Below are 16008 nucleotides of genomic sequence, written 5' to 3'. Positions count from 1 at the left end.
TCCTTGGCTCTGTCATTTCTTTTTTGGGGGAGTAAAACCCGGTGTGAGGGGCTCTCCCTGCAGCTGATTTCCCTGAGGGGGATTTGGGACACCCTAAAACACCGGAGAAGGGCTGGGAATGTTGCCCTTGAGGGGGTCAGATGCCTCTAGGGCTGGAGGGAGTGGCAGCCTGTCCCTCCTGCAGGAAAGGGATTTCTGCTGGAAACGACAGGAGAATTGGAAAAAATGCCAAAAAATCTCATCAACTATCTAAGCTTGTCCTGCAAAACTGGGCTGTTCCCAGTCACTCTCCAGCTGTGTGAGGTGAAAAATGACTCAAACACCTCTTTTTCACATGGATTTGGGGTGGAAGGGGATGGAACTGAGTTCTCTCCTGCCCTCTCACTGTGTGGGAAGCAGGTTTCTTCCCTGGAGGCTTTGAAATCCCGTGTGTCAGCAGGATCCATGGAGTGCTGCGGTGGGCAGGGGGGTTGTCCCTCCCAGGGGGAGCTTTTCCTTCCATTCCCTCCAAATCCTGCTCGATTTGAGGACAACACTGAAGCAGGTGAGTCCCTGGAAATGGAGAGGGGCCGGATTTGTGCTTTAATCCGTGCTTTTAATCCTGGTGGTGGTGGAGTTGGTGCTGGATCTGGGATGCAGGGGGAGCCTGTGGGTTTCCTGATCCTGACAAATCCCCACACTGGGTGACAGAGGCTGATCCAAGTGAGGTGGAACCTCCAGCAGCAGGTGACAGGAGGGGAATTCCCCTGGGAATGCCCCTTCCAGGGCACAGGGATCCCTCCTGGGAGCAGAACAGGCTCCTGAAGCCCTGATTCCAGGCACAGACCTGGAATTGCTGCGTGCATGGATATGAGAGGTCACAGCTGGGTGCTGTGTTTTCGGGGCTCTGCCCAACCTCTGAGCCATCCTGGGGTGTCCAGGGCCGGGACCTGAACCAGGAAAGCTCCATTATTTCCAGAGAGTCCCCTGGAAGAAGCACTTCCTTGGATTTCACTGTTTCCACACAGGCTGTAGCAGCCACGGCCTCGCAGGTGCCATCCCAGCGGGATTTGACCTTCTTTTGGGATTTCTGCATCTCCTCATCCAGCTCCTCTCCCTCAGCTCTCTCCAAACCAGCCTTCCCGAGCGCTGCTAGGAGGTTTCTCCCTTCCCCCAGGACCCAGATGGATCCGTTGCTCCAGCCCAGATGGATTCCCTGCGCTCGAGCTGAGTCACGGCTGGGGATGGAGCTGCAATTCCCCCTGGCAGAGCCCCAAATTCCGGCTCTGGGTTCAAATCCTCCGAGCCAGGGGTAAGGATGTCAGCACTGGGGTGGATCTCTGCGTTCCAAATGTGAAAGGAGGCAGAGGGGAGCTCCTGGGGTGGGAAACACAGGAGGGATGTGGGAGCAGTGTGAGGAAACGGGCAGAAACGTGGATGGTTTCAGGTGGAAAGGCCCTGAGGGGCTGAGGAGCTGCCAGAGCTGCCAGAACAAGTAAATGATGGATAAAGAGGGAAAATTGTGCTGGGCATGGAAGTGGAACAGTGACACGTGAGCCATTGGCCATGGAGTTATTTATCCGCAGGGAATAGTTGTCCTGGGGGGATTTGGGAGGAGGAGAGGGCAGAGGGGATGGGACTGTGTGGATGGAGGGGGTGTGGGGACCCACATGGCACCTCCAGGAAGCACCAAGCAGGGTTGAGCTGTTCCAGGACCACAATTTCCCAGGATCAGCCCCTGGGTTTCACTCAGGGATGGAAATTTGGGAAGCGAGGCCAGCCAAGAGGTCAAACCTTTGTGACCCCCGTGCCATGTCTGAACCCCCCCAATTGTTCATTATCATGATGGTTAATTATCCTTCCCTTTCCCAGAGAGACATTGTGTTCTGTGGAGAGACCGGGAATGTGGAGGAGGCTTCGGGAAGCAGCAGGATCGCAGGGTCTGCCTCAGGAATGACTCTTCTGGTGGCGGCTTGACTGTGACAGTCCTTACCTTGGTGGCATCACAAACCCCTCCCGAGTTGGATGTGAAGGCTGGTGGTGCCTGGAGCGAAGCCACAGCACGGGCTGGTGCTCCCAGGAATTGCTGGTTGGGGAAAAAAAAAAACCCAACCAATCCTGTGATTGGGAAGGGTTGCTTTTCCAGGGAGAGGAGGAAAAAAAAAAACCGGGCTCAGCAAAAAGCCTGGCAGCCCGCTGGTGGTGAGGGTGACTCATCCCGCCGAGCGGTCCAGATGTCTGAGGGAATATTGGGATGTATCTGAGCACTCCTGGCTCCCGAGTGGCTCTTTAGAGCCGCTCAAAACCTAATTGCTCTGATTGCTCTGGCGATCGGTGCTGTCTCAGCCAAGGGCACACAGAGCGGGGATCCATTTGCCGGTAGTTAAAAGCTCTGTCAGGAGTTTCGGCCAACAAAGGGACTAATCAAAGGCTTGATGAAAACGATCAAGTTCATGGAGAGATAAAAAAAAAACAAACCAAACCTCCCAGCTCTGGTGGGAGGAGAGCGTGGCTGAGGCTCTGGGCAGTGAGATCGAAAATGGGTCCGATGCTCCCGACCGAGTTCCCTCGGGCAAAGGGATTTGGAGCATCCTCGGCTTCGGAATGTGGTTCACCACAGAGCCCTGAACAAGATCCATTTCCAGCCTGTAGTAGTTCCAAATTTACATTTTGCTCTTTGCCTTTTTTGTCGTCTTTTTGGCGCGGGGTGTTGCCACGTCCCCGGCTGGGTGGGAGGCACTGGGGGCTGGGCTGGGCTGGGAGATCTCCGTGGGGAGCCACTTCTGCTGTCGGCACGGCCTCGGCTGGGCAGGAGCTGGTGAGGGAAGAGCTCGTCGCTGCTCTCCCAGCACCATCCCTTCCCCTATCCCCGTTTTCCTATAACCCCCAGCCACCAGCAGTGGGAGTTGGGGTTCTGGGGTTTGGGTGAGCCCCCCACCTCCTGCAGCACCCTCAGCCCTGCATGTTCCAGGAGCCCAGGCAAGCATCTGCGGCTCCTCTGCCTTGGAGAAGGGGAATAAACAACTCTTGGGAGATGAATAATTTATCAAAAGTCGAGTGAAAAGGCAGGTTTTATCCCTGGGCTTGGGTGAAGGTTTTAATGAGGGAGAGAGGACAAACCCGGGGGCAGAGCCATGTGCTGGCTGATTCTCACCAGGAGACATCCCCCTGCAGCCCTGTGGGTGCCCAAGGCCTTGGCACCCTGGGGTGGGTGTCCCGGGGGTCCCCACCTTCCTGCTGTGCAGCACAGGAATGGGGAGATCAAATGATTTAGGGACGATCCTCCTGCCCACCTCCCCCCTTCCACGTGAAATAGCAACTCCCTGTCTCCACGTAGGCAAAACAACACAAGATCTTAACCCAGATCCACAGCACGAATAATCCAGCACCCCCTGGCGCTGCGAGGGATTTTGGGAAACGCGTTTCAGGTGTGAGATCCACACAGGCTGGAACAGGCACCGTCTCCCGGCCGCCCTCACTCCTCCAGGATTCAACAGGGCTCGGATTGGCCGGGTTTACTCCCAGAGCACCGTGAGGGAGGAGGCTGGAGCCAGGCTGGTGACACGGAGTGCAGGGTGACGGAGGGACACGTCACCCCAGAGCCAGGGCCGGGCTCCCCACGAGTGCCGTGAACCCTGTGCCACGTCCTGGGGGCAGGCGGTGCCTGGTCAGCGTGGGGGTGACCAAGGGTGTCACAGCATCACCCTGGTGTGAGCCAAGGGCTGGGCTGTCCGTGGCTGGGCTCACAGGGCCATCAGGTCTGTCACCTCTGTCACCTCCCTGCTCCGCAGACACGTGGCTGAGCTGCCCAACCCGTCTGGGAGCTTCGGGAATGGTGCGAGTGGTGTCTGGTTCTTCAGGCACTTCCCTCCTCCCAGCGCGTCTGAGGCCTCTGGCGCTGGTGGGATGAGCCTTCCCTGCTCCCCAGCTCTCACGGATTTAGGGGTTCCTCATGACGATGGGAACCACAGCCCCCACTGGAGCACATTTATCCGTCAGTGTCCAGCGTGGACCCGACCACGCGCTCCAGGGGTGTGCGACCTGCACAGGGAGGGAAGAGAAAGCGCTGCCAGGGTGGTGGGGCTGGTGCCAACCCACCAGGACACCCTTTTCTAAGATGCTATTTACTCTTGCCCCAGTTCCTCAGCACCGGTCTGGCCTGGCTGCAGTGTTGTTGGGACTCCTGTGGGATCCCAGGAGCTCACACCCTCATTCCCAGCTGGAGCTCCTGTCATCAAGGCCTTGGCTGCTGCACCTGTGGGATCATCCCACCAGTGAACCCACACCTGGGCGGGTTTTGGCCCCATCCCTGACCGGGCCAGGCAGGGCCGTAGGGCAGCACGTGCTCCTCTACAGCCACATCCCAAGCGTCCGAGAGCACGGCGGTGTCACCACACCCCACGCCCGTGTCCTCTCGCTGGAAGTGCTCAGGAAAACAACAGCCACCGGGAAGCAGAAGGGACGTGTTTTGGGATGAGACCTGAAAACCGGCGGGGGAGAGATGCCCAGGGGGCAGCCGGGTGCGCCGAGACCCCGGGGGGACTGGGGCGCCGGGCCGGGCCGGGCCGTGTGCGGCGCCGCGGGAGCAGCCGCGCTGGCCCCGGGCCGTGGCACGGGGCTGGTGCTGCTCGTTGGGTCCCGCCGTCGGTGCGGGGCGGCTGGATCTGCCGTCAGCCGGAGCGGTTTATCCTGCTTCACTCCTGCCAGGCGGCCGGGGCCGTCCTGCAGCTCCGCCACCCCTTCGGGCTGCTCCTGGTGTCCCTGCCCGCGCCTCGCCTGGCGCTGGGACAGATCCGGCTGGGGCTGGGATGCCCCTCCGCCCCGCAGGTGAGGCCCTGGGCAGCTCACAGCTCTCCCAGCACGGCCCTTTCCGTGCCTGTCCCTGCTCCTGTCCCCTTTCACCCTGCTCGTGTCCCCCCCGCTGTGCTCCCACCGCGGCTGTGGCTGCTGGCCCCGATCCCGGATCGATGGGTGCTCTGATTACCCTGGGCCTGGGGGGATGCAGGGGACGGGCTGGAGGAGGGATGCTGAGGGGACGCAGGAGGGTCTCGGAGGGGGTGTGTGTGTGGAGCATTGGGAGCTGATGGGTGGTTTGGGGGGACCCCCTGTACAGTGGGTGGGGAGCTGCTCAGTGGCTTGGGGGGTTCCCCTATGCAAGGGGGTGCGGAGGCAGCAGGCGTTGGGGTGCCCTGAGGAGCACGGGCAGGTTGAGGGGAGGGGGGGCACAGGGTGGGAGCCCCGAGGGGGTGCCCGGGGCCGGACCGGGGGTGCCCGGGGCGGCAGTGCCGGTTGTGCTGGTGTAGGAGCGGGGGCGGCGGGGCCGGTCCCGGGGCTGCGCGGGGCGGGAGGCGGCCGGGACCCCCCCGCCGCTCCCGCCGCCCGGTGGGCAGGGCCGGGCCGGGCCGGGGGAGGCGCCGCGGCGGCGGGAGCGCACGGCGGGGCCGGGAGCGGCCGGACCGGGAGCGCACGGCGGGGCCGGGCCGGCACCGGGAGCGCCGCGTCCTGCCCGCGCCCAGTCGGTACCGGAGCGGCCGCGGGGGGTGAGCGGGGCCGGGGGTGCGGGAGCGGGGGTGCGCACCCGGGAGGGAGGGAACGAGGAAGGGCGGCGGATGGAGCGGGGATGGGCCGGGGATGGAGCCGGGAAGCGCCGGGGATGGTGCGGGGATGGAGCGAGGAAGCGCCAGGGAGGAGCGGGGGATGGAGCGGCAAGGGCAGGAGGCAGGGATGGAGCGGGGATGGAGCGCGGAAGGGCGGCGGGTGGGGATGGGAATGGACCGGGAAAAGGGGGCAGCAGCCGCCCGGGCTGGGCTGGAGCTGCGGGCACCGGAGGGTGCCGTGAGGGGGGGTGGTGTTGAACCGGGGGGGAGGAGGACCCGCGGGGGCCAGACCGGCCCCGTGTGCCCCCGCAGAGCCGTGCCCGCACCCCGCTGCCTCCCGCACCTGCTGCCCCCCCGCCCGCGCCGCAACCCCGGGTCCAGCCCCCGCAGCCCCCGGCTCTGCCTCTCCCTGGGCACCGGAACCCCCCCCGGCCTCGCGGCCCCCCCCAGCCCCACACCTCTGGGTCCCCCAAAAACAGGGCGCGGGCTGAGCCCCCCGGGGCTGCCTGGGGGAGCCGCGGTTTTGGGCCGCGATTCATTTTTTCGCAGCTTTTCAATGGGGGGTGAATGACTCATGGAATCCTTTCTCCTTTTCTTTCAATGTTTTTTTGGGTCTCTTTGTTCCTGTTTTGCTGATTAAATGATGGGAATAAGGAAAGGCACGGCGCGATGGAGGCGGCTCCTGCGCCGCGGCACATCGGTTGTAGGAGTCTCAGGCATTTTTTCCTGGTCGTGCTAGAGGACACAATGAGATTTATTTTAAATATGTCTCATGCAAGGTGCTTATTTGCCCAGCGTGTGTACGTGGCACAGCTCACTCCCGGCGTGCTCCAGAAAGCCCTACCATCTTCCCCTGCCATGATTAATAGGATTTTTAGAGCCATTCCCATTCTCAGAGGGGAAAAACCTGCAGGTACAAAGGGCAGCGCCTATCTGCTGCTTCTTCTTGTGCCGAGCACAAAGAAACCAAACCCAAAAAGGTTGGACTTGGCTTTGTGGGAGTGAACTGGTGCTGGGGATGCCAGTGTGGGCTTTGCTGGTGGAGGGGAAGCCGTGCCACTGTCCCCATCCCTGGGAATCCCAGCTGTCAGACCAGCAAGGGGAAAACTGAGGCAGCATTTAGGAGCTTTGGGAGGGCTGATTCACCTGCCCAAGAGGACGTTTGGGCAGGGGCTGAGGGCAGGGACATCCAGGGTGGGATGGTCCCTTCTCCATCAGCCCCAGCACCTGTGGCAGGGAAGGACCCGCCGGCGGCCCAGTGTCACGAGCTGTTTGCTCCTCCTGCAGGGTGCTGCCCGTGGGGACGTCCTGCCTGCCCTCCTGCCCGTGCCCTGGGCCATGTCGTCCTCCGACGAGGAGACCCTCAGCGAGCGGTCGTGCCGGAGCGAGCGGTCGTGCCGGAGCGAGCGTTCCTACCGCAGCGAGCGCTCGGGCAGCCTCTCCCCCTGCCCGCCCGGCGACACCTTGCCCTGGAATTTACCCCTCCATGAGCAGAGGAAGAGGAAGAGCCAGGACTCTGTGCTGGACCCGGCTGAGAGGGCTGTTGTCAGGGTCGCAGGTAAGTCAGCGCCCTTTTGTGCAGTGGATCCCTCTCGGGGATGGGTAGATGGGGCTCCCCCCACGGTGGCTGAGATGGTCTCGGGGTCATCCCTGTACCCTACTGCTTCCCAGGGAGACTGGGGATGGATGGGATGGGGAACAGAGGGATGGATGTGGCTTTTGGTGGGTGAGGACCAGGGTGGTGGCTTGGTTCTGCCAAGGCTTTGTCCTCTCCAGGCTCGCCCTGGGCAGTTCATACCCTCAGCACTGGGGTTAAGGGATGACTGGGCTTCTCCAACTCGTGGGTTGGGTGACATTAGAATGCTTAATGAAGGACTAAATGGCTCCTTGGTAGAACAATGCCCTTGGCTGAACTCCAAGGAGGAATTTGCCCTGGGAGGTTTGGGATTCCCACCTGGATGATGTTGCCGGGGCTGCTCCTTTGCCCTGGTGGTGTCCATGGGGCTGGGGCTGCTCCTTTGCCCTGGTGGTGCCCATGGACAGCCCCATCGCTCTGGTCATTGTGTCACTGCTCTGTGTGTCCCCCTTCTGCTACCCCGCCGTGATGCCCAGGTCACAGCCCTGGGGAAGGAATGGGGATGGGAAGGAGAAACAAAGACAGGGATGGACCCACCATGGCCAATGGCTCCTTCTCCAAGTGCTGGTTGAGGGGGGAGGTGGGAACTCCGGCTCCAGGGCTGTTGGGGAGGGACGATGGAGGAGTTTGCTCAGGGTGGTGGCTCCAGGCACCAGAGCCAGAATTTGCTTCTTCACTGGGGCCAAGCAGCCATCAGGGGCTTTGATCTGCATCTGCTGGGGTCTGTCCACAACTCCCTGCACTCCAGGCGCCTTTGATCTGTTCCTGCCGGAGCAAACGGGATTCAGGGACATGCTGAGGGGCCCCCGCTGAGCCCTGGCCAGGCTGTTCCTGGCTGTTGCTCCAAGGGAAACCCAGGGCCCAGCTTTTATTTTGCTGGTGGAGGTGGGCATGAGGGTGACAACTCCTGAAGTGCCTGCTCTGCCCCGCCAGCCCCTGCCAGCCCCAAGCCCATGGCCAAATCAGCCCCAGCACTGGGCTCTGCACCCTGTGGGGGCTCAGGCTGGGAGCACCGGGGAGCAGGGACAGCACCTGGTGCAGGGACAGGTGCCACTAGGTCAGGAGTGGCCGTGGGGTGCTGCTGGGCTCCCTCCCTGCCTGCCCCATGGCACAGGGGTGCGTGCAGCTCCGGCCGTGCCGTGGTGCCACTCGGGTGCCATCCTGGCTCCGGGCATCTTGGGGCTGGAAGAACCAGTTGATTCAAATGATGGTTCTTGAGAATGCACCGTCTGGGGCTGGGGGAAGCAAATGTGCAGGGTGTGGCTGGTCCTGCCCCAAATCCCAGCACCGCCGGGGCTGGGAGATGGCCGGGTACCAGGATCCCAACGTGCCCATCATAGAATCATGGAATGGTCTGGCTTGGAAGGGACCTTAAAGGGCATCTCATTCCAAACCCCCTGCCACAGGCAGGGACACCTTTCACTAGACCAGGTTGCTCAGAGCTCCATCCAGCCTGGCCTTTAACACTTCTGGGCTGGACCATCACCTCTCACGGCCCATCTGTGCCCCAAAAACCCCATCCTGATGGGTGCTGAGCACCCTCCTGCACCCAAGAGACAGACCCCATCAAGGCACAGCCATTCCCCAGCTGCCTTTCTGCCCGGGATGCCGAGTGCTTGTCGTGGTGGCAGCTGGATCCAGCCCGTGATTAAAGGCAGGGGGATGTCACAAAATTCGGTCTCATGCAGATTCCCCATTAAAAATAACTCGGGAGGTGCAGCGAGACAGTGCTGAGCTGGGGGAAAAAAAAAAAGAGTTCCGAGACAGTTTTGTGTCACCAAGTTTGAAAATGAGCTGAAATATTGATTCAGATCCTTGCATTATTCAGCGGGAATGTCTGCAGGGCGCCGGCCGCCCCAGCGCCTCTTCCCACCGCAGGGGCCGGGCTGGGGACCAGGGATCCAGGGATCAGGGCCTGTGGAATGTGCCCCGGGGGGAACTGGCACCCTTCGGTGTGCCTGGGGAGGGGGAAGGGGCTTGGCTCCCTGGGATCCCCAGGAAGGGGCACCAGGGACCCGGCACAGGAGTGAGGGCAGAGCCTGAGCATCATGAGGGGCTGGGGAGCCCCGTCCTGTGCCCACCGTGGGCAGGGGAGTGTGGCACCTCAGTGGCTTTGGGGGGACACATGGACCTGGGGGACTCTTCCTCCTTGCTGTCCATGGGGTCTAGTGGTCTCTGCGTCCTTTCTGGCCGTCAGAGCCAAAAAAAGGAGGACCCGGCTGTGACCATGGAGGGGTTGCACCAGTGAGGACCCTGCTGTGGTGCAGGGGACTGGGACACGCTGGCCTGTGTCCCCAGGCAGTTCTGGAGCTGTTCCCTGCTTTACTGGCAGCTCCTTGGAAGGCAGTGGTGGGGGAGAGGCAGGGGGGAGCGGGACGTGAAGGGTCAGAATCTGACCCTTGGCCCCGCTCCTTCTGTCTCGCTCCAGGCACTTGGCAGAGGGTGAGAGTGGGCGGTGGGGGCTGTTTTTTAGGGGAAAAAACAGGCTCTTTCATCCTAAATCTGCTCGTACTTGGTGCTGCCAGGGTTGTGTTGGGGTGCTGGGGTGGTGCCGGGGCAGGAGGGGCCGGGGGAATCTGGGGGGCCGGGGGTGAGCGGGCAGGGGTGATGGACGAGGCATCGCAGGGGTTTTCCAAGGGCTCTTTGAAAAGACTCCTGGGAGTCCTTTGTCACCCGGGCGCGTCACCCGCGCCGCTGGCAGAGCCGGCGCTGGCTGAGGGAGGGAGCTGTGCTTCGTCCCCGGGGACACGGGAACAAACCCCCTTGTTCTCCGCTGCCTTGGGAGCAGCAGCGGGGCCAGGGCAGGCTCCGAGCAGCATTCCCGCTGCCCGGGGAGGAACCGCTGAGTGCCAGCTGGCGGGCACAGATTTCCCTTTCCCTGGGAACGCGTTTTTGGGTCAGAGGGATGTGGCAAGCGCGGGCACCTCTGCAGGGCTCCGTGCGGGGCGGCTCTGCGGGCAGAGCCGGAGGAGCTGCATCCCTGTGGCCGTTCCCAGTGGATGCTCTGGCCATTCCCAGTAGGATGCTCCACTGCCCGAGGATGACTGCCTGGCTCTGGTACTGCTGGGCACAAAGACCCTGCCATGAGGTCGCTGGGATTCAAACCCTCCTCCCTGTGAAGGCTCAGGCAGGGATGCAGCCGGACACCGGCGCTCAGTGCCATGTTAATTACTTTTCTTAATTAAGGCACCATGATGAGGGGGAGATGCCTCCAAAACCAGGGTGAGGGGGTGATTTGTGTAACCCCACCCTAGGCCAAAGGCTGCAGGAGGACAAGGAGGAGGAGAAAGAGGAGGAGGACGATGCTGCTGCTGCTCATGTCTCCTCTTCATCCCCTGGAGGAGTGTGGGTGCAGCCACCCCCAACCCTGGGGGGATTTGGGGGTCTCTGGGTGATGGTGGGGAGACACAGGGTGTCTGCCTGAGCGGGATGGGGCTTTTCTTGTTTCCATGGTTACCCAGCCGGGCCCTCCGGTTGCCATGGGAACGGCGCATCGGGGTGAAAAAGCAGCATCTTGAGATGGCCAAAAAAGGCGACAAGGGGCCTGGCTCTCCCTGCTCACAGCTCCCACCCAGCTCCAGCCGGGATCCCAGCCTGGGGGTCACCCACAGGCACACCAGTCCCCCCAGTTGCTCTCATGCTGGTGGCAGGTTGGGGTGCAGAGCCTTGGGCACACAGGGAGTGGGACCCCCATCCTAGGCACAGTGGGACTGGGGGCAGCTCAGATGCTGTCCCGCTCGGGTGCACTGGGATGCACTGGGATGCACTGGGATGCAGTGTTTTGATTGCAGAGGGTGCTCTGGGTGCACTGGGAAGCAATGCCCTTGTGGCACTGGGAGGTGCTGGGGTGCACTGGGATGCATGAGGCTGCAGTGATATGGGCTCACAGGAGTGCACTGGGATACACTGGGCTGCACTGGGATGAACTGCCCTGGGCTCACAGGAATGCACTGGGATACAGTGGGATGAACTGCTCTGGGCTCACTGGGATGTGCTGGGGGCACTGCTTGCCACTAGGACACTCTGGTATCACGTGTGGCCCTGCTGGACTGTGTCTACCCCCTTGATGTCACCCCCCTCATGTCACCCCCACTGTCACCCCCCCACTGTCATCCCTTGGTGTCACTCCTCAGTGTCACCCCCCACTGCCACCCCAGTGTCACTCCCACTGTCACTTGCTCTGTGTCACCCCCAGTGTAACTCCCCGGTGTCCCCCCAGTGTCACCCCAGTCACCCCCACTGCCACCACCAGGGGTCGCTGCGGGGCCAGAGCGGGCGCAGGGGGCGTGGCCCATTGATGGGGCGTGGCCTATCCCGGGGGGGCGGAGCGTACAATGACCATCGTGTCGGGGGTGTGCCCAGCGCCAGTGGGCGTGTCCGAGGGGCGTGTCCGTATCTACAAGCGTGTCCAGGGGGCGTGTCCAAGGCGTATCCCTATGGGTGGGCGTGCCTCGATGGGCGTGTCCCATGCAAATCAGCGCGCCCAGGGGGCGTGTCCCCCGAGTGGGCGTGTCGCCGGGCGTGCCGCTTTAACGGGCGTGTCCTGTGCCCGTGGGCGTGTCCCGCCGGTGGGCGTGTCCCCCGCGGTGGGCGGGGCCGCGGGCCCGGGCGCGGCGGCGGAAGCGGCCCCGGCGCAGACCGGCCCTGGCCGCGCCGCCGGCAGCTGCGCCCAGCGCGGGCACAAAGGGGCCGCCATGGCCGGCTACGTGCCGGGGCTGCTCCCGGCCAACCGCACCCAGGAGAAGGAGTTCGTCCAGGCCTACGAGGACGTGCTGGAGCGTTACAAAGGTAACCCGCGCACCGGCGGGGCCTGCAGGGCGGCGGGGAGGCCCCCGCGGGCATGAGCCGGCGCCCTGCCGGTGCCGTGAACGGTGCTGTGCCTGTGCCCGCGGGGGCGGCCCCGGGAGCTCGGCGGGGCGGGGTGCTCGGAGGGGGCATCCTCGGGCAGCCCCTGCGTGGGGTACCCCGGGGTCCGGGTGTCCCCCCGGTATGGGGGTGCTCCGGGGTCCGGGTGTCTCCCCCCCCCCAGCGTGGGGAGCTCAGGGTCTGAGTGTCCTCCCCCGTGTGGGGGTACCCCACGGTCCGGGTGTCCCCCCGGTATGGGGGTGCTCCGGGGTCCGGGTGTCTCCCCCCCCCCAGCGTGGGGAGCTCAGGGTCTGAGTGTCCTCCCCCGTGTGGGGGTACCCCACGGTCCGGGTGTCCCCCTGGTGTGGGGTGCTCGGGGTCCAAGTGTCCCACGGTGTGGGGTACCCAAGTGCCCCAGGTGTCCCCTGTGTGAAATGCCTGAAGGCTGAGAGTCCCCTGCGTGGGCTGCCCCGGGTTCCTGCGTGGGCTGTCTGTATCCTCAGTGTCCCTGCGTGGGGTTCCTGGGGTGCCGTGTCCCCTGCGTGGGCTCAGCATCCCTGCGTGCGGTGCCCTAGGGGTGAGTGGCACTGGTGTCCCCTGCGTGGGATGTCTGGGTGTTTCTGCATGAACTGCTTGAGCGGGGGGCTCCGCATCCCCGTGTGAGCTTCCCGTGTCCCCTGTGTGGGATTCCCAGAGTTTTTGGGGTCCCTGTGTCCAGCATCCAGGCTCCCACCACCGCGCCTTGGTGCTCGGACATCCTCCATCCCTGTGCCCTCACTGGGGTGGTACGAGGTATGTGGGGGCCCACCAGTGTCCCCACGGGGCTGGGCTCCCTCCCTGAGCCGCAGCTGGGCGGGGAGGAAGGGCTGAGGCGCTCCCCAGGCCGGTGTGGTGGCGGCTGTGCCGGTGCCGGTACCGGCAGTGAGTGTGCAGTTTTGATGTCAGCGGCTCATCCCAGGCAGTTGTGTGCGTTCCCATTCTTCTGCTTGTTATTATTATTTTTTCCCCCCCTCCTCTGCTGCAGTGCTAGACTTGTCCTGGAGCCCAGATTTCAGCCCCACAGGGCTCCCAGTGCTCCGTTTTATAAGTTTAGCAGCCAAGTCTCTTTAAAATGCGGATGGATGGCCGAGCCCAGAGGAGCCAGGCGCTCGCGGCGCCTGTTTCCTTTTCCTTTCTGCCTGCAGAGAAAGGGGAATAATGGATTCCCTGGCTCCCCGACTCAGGGGGTGCCACTCAAACCTCCCAGAGGTGGGAGAGACGCGCAGCCTCGCTCCGCTTCCACAGGGAGCAGGGGATAAAGCCTCTTCAGGCGCCCTGGAAAGGCACTGGAGAACGTGACTCGGGCTCATCCCAAGTACTTGACAAACTTTTATTAATAAAAAGCTGCTTTGATGTAGTTGGGTTCAGCGTGGAGACGCAGGAAGCAGTGCAGCGGGTGCCAGCGCTGGCACGGGAAGAGCTGCTGTTTGCATCGGGTTTGCTTTGTTCCAAAAGAGAAATGGAAATTCCAGTGCCTGTGTGTGCTGGCCCAGCTGGAGCACCCCTTTCACCTGGGCTCCCTCTGGTGCTTTCACTGAGCAGTTGGGCTCCTCTGGGGAGGAGTTTCTTTTTAGGTAATACCTGATATTTGTGCTGGGATATGGTAGAAAGCTGGTAATAGCTTGGAAATACCCTGCTGGGTGTTGTTTGAGCGTGTTTGTGGTGTAGGGAGAATGAGTGTTTATACTCCAAAAAGCTTACCTTTGCTTTTGACCCCTTCCCAGCTCCCCACCTGTGCTGGGAGGGCTGAGTGGGAGCCCAAGTTTGGGTTGCTGGGCTCTGAGTCGGTGGATGTGTCGTCTCTCCCCTGTTTTCCCCCATTGCAGCTCCTGTAAACGGTTTGGGTTTTCCTGTCCAGAGCAAGTTTTCCACTGGCTCATCCCCTCCCCCTCTTAATCCTGCAAAAACATGGAGTTTTCAGCGAAATGTGACTGCTGAGGGCAGACTGGGGAGACCTGTGGCGTTGGTGTCCGGCTCGTGGTGGCCACTCTGTACCTGTCACATCCAGGACCTGGTGCTGCCAACACCGGCTCACACCGTCAGAGGGCAAGGAGGACGCTTGGCCCTGCTGGAACCGGGATGGCAAATAGACACCACCACTCTATTCCTAAAAAAAAAATAGCCTAAAACCCCCAATCTGAGCAGTGGGGCCTCTGCTGCTGAGCAAGCCAGGACAGGTCAGGAGGCAAGGAGGGCGATGGCACGGGAAGGGGTCTCGGAGAGGCACGTGGAGCTATAAATCCAGCCTTTCCCTGATGAGCAGGAGTGAACCAGCTGGCAGATCCCCGTGATTTCTTTCTTTGTGAGAACACCCACCTTCGGCAGCGGGGTGCTGGGGGGGTGTGCCGCAGCGCCGCGGCCGTGCCGGGGGAGGAGGTTTGCATCAGCACTGCAGGGGCACCCACCTGGTCCCGAGGGGGTGGGTTGAGCAAGGGGATGGGGCTAAAGATGGAGAATTTGGAGATGGAGGCTCCGGCGCTGCCTCCCTGAGCGTGGCCTTCCTTCAGCCGCCGGCATCCTCGGGGGGCACAGCGCCCTCCGGGTTGTCCTGTCCGGAATAGAGCCCCCACACCTGCAGCTGGAAGGTCTCCAGCACCACGACCTTCACCAATCTGGCTGCACTGGGGAGGGACGTGGCGTGGGGCAGGTTCCAGCCCTGCTTGCCTCATCGCTGGATCGGCGCGGCGCGTGCCGGGACGTGCAGCGCGGGTGCCGGCGGGAGTGACGGTGGTGGATCCCTTCTGGATGCTGCCCCCGGGCAGAGGGGTCTAGGCAGGAAGAAAGGCCTGGCTCTGTCCTCCCATGGGCACAGGGCTCAGCAGCTGAGGCCGCTTTCCGTTCCCATGGCATGGACTTCCCCCGGTGTTTAAGGGAATGCTGACAATGACTCTGGAAAGCAGGATCCAGCTTGTGGCCCTGTTCTGAGCAGCCCCTGGGACGTTTGGCAGCTCAAGGGTGGCGGTAGTGCTGCTGAGAGCTCAGGTCATGCTTTCCCTGCTCTGTAAACATTAACTAATCAATCCTGGTGAAATCCTTTCTTTTTCATAATTAACTCTTTTTTGGGGATTGGGGGTAGGAACCTGTAGCTGTGGTGCCTGAGAAGCTTTTTCCCACCCCCGGCGCCGTCTCTGCCAGCTCTGTGGTGCCCAGCACGTGGCCTGGCGTGTTTGGACTGGGACAGCACAGGGTGGCTTGTCACCTTGTGCGAGTAACCTGGCTCCTGCTAGGGAGGGAACAACCTTCCAGGGAGTGGAGGAGAGCCTGGGGTGGGCAGCAGAGGTGGAAGACCCTTGTATAAATCAACCAGGGTTCATTTCCACTTGGGAGTGGAGCCTTCCTGGTGGTGGGTGGCAGTCCTGGCCATTCCCATCTCTGAAGAACATCATTTTTTTTCCACTTGTGTCTTGTCTTGTGCCGTAACAAATACAACTAGTGGTGTCTGGACCCCGGTGCTGGGGTCTCGGAGGTGCCTTGAGCTAAGCAGCTCTCCCAGCACGCAGCTGCCTCCTGATGCAAGGCTGTTGCTGGGATTTCATCCCACAAGGATAAACGTCGTTCCTGGGTGGTGCTGAGTGAGCTGCACGAGGTCCCTGCGGTCTGTGAGAGCCCTGGTGGGACTGGTGGTATGACAGTGACTCCTCACTGGGGGAGAGGAAGCCCTTCTTCCTCTTCATTGCCTGGGAGGAGGGCTGGCCAAGTGCCACTTTTAGAGTGGAGAGTCCCTGGCTTGAGCAAGCACAGGGGGAAGCTGGGCTGGAAGCCATCAGACTTCCCATCATTGAGTGGGATAATGCTGATTTTCTTTTTAGGGGGGGGAGGTGCATGGGAGTTGTTGCCTTCCCTGGTCCTGGGGGGGGACCAGAGGCAAAGGGGAGGCTCGAGGAGGTGGCAGGAGCCTTGGGCAACCTCGGA

The 16008-nt window shown here is 62.3% G+C and overlaps 1 protein-coding gene across 8 annotated transcripts in view; it reads left to right on the top strand.

The window, feature by feature from the left end:
* Positions 1 to 5422: 5422 nt before the first annotated feature.
* MACF1 (microtubule actin crosslinking factor 1) overlaps positions 5423 to 16008 on the top strand; it is a 141001-nt gene continuing 130415 nt past the window's right edge. For 7 of the 8 annotated variants that reach the window (XM_039381241.1, XM_027740221.2, XM_027740220.2 and 4 more), the window contains exons 1-2: positions 5423 to 5519; positions 6864 to 7134. In XM_039381241.1, coding sequence (XP_039237175.1) covers positions 6915 to 7134 — 220 coding nt within the window. In that variant the 5' untranslated portion in view covers positions 5423 to 5519; positions 6864 to 6914. The remainder of the gene's footprint in view (positions 5520 to 6863; positions 7135 to 16008) is intronic. The other variant, XM_039381240.1, reaches the window with a different exon arrangement.

The sequence above is a fragment of the Pipra filicauda genome, unplaced genomic scaffold, assembly GCF_003945595.2.
Source record: "Pipra filicauda isolate LSUMZ 115617 unplaced genomic scaffold, ASM394559v2 scaffold219_size1829416_pilon, whole genome shotgun sequence".
Taxonomy (NCBI): Eukaryota; Metazoa; Chordata; class Aves; order Passeriformes; family Pipridae; genus Pipra; species Pipra filicauda.
The sequence above is the reverse complement of the archived record's forward strand: the minus strand, read 5'-3'. Positions and strand labels throughout refer to the sequence as shown.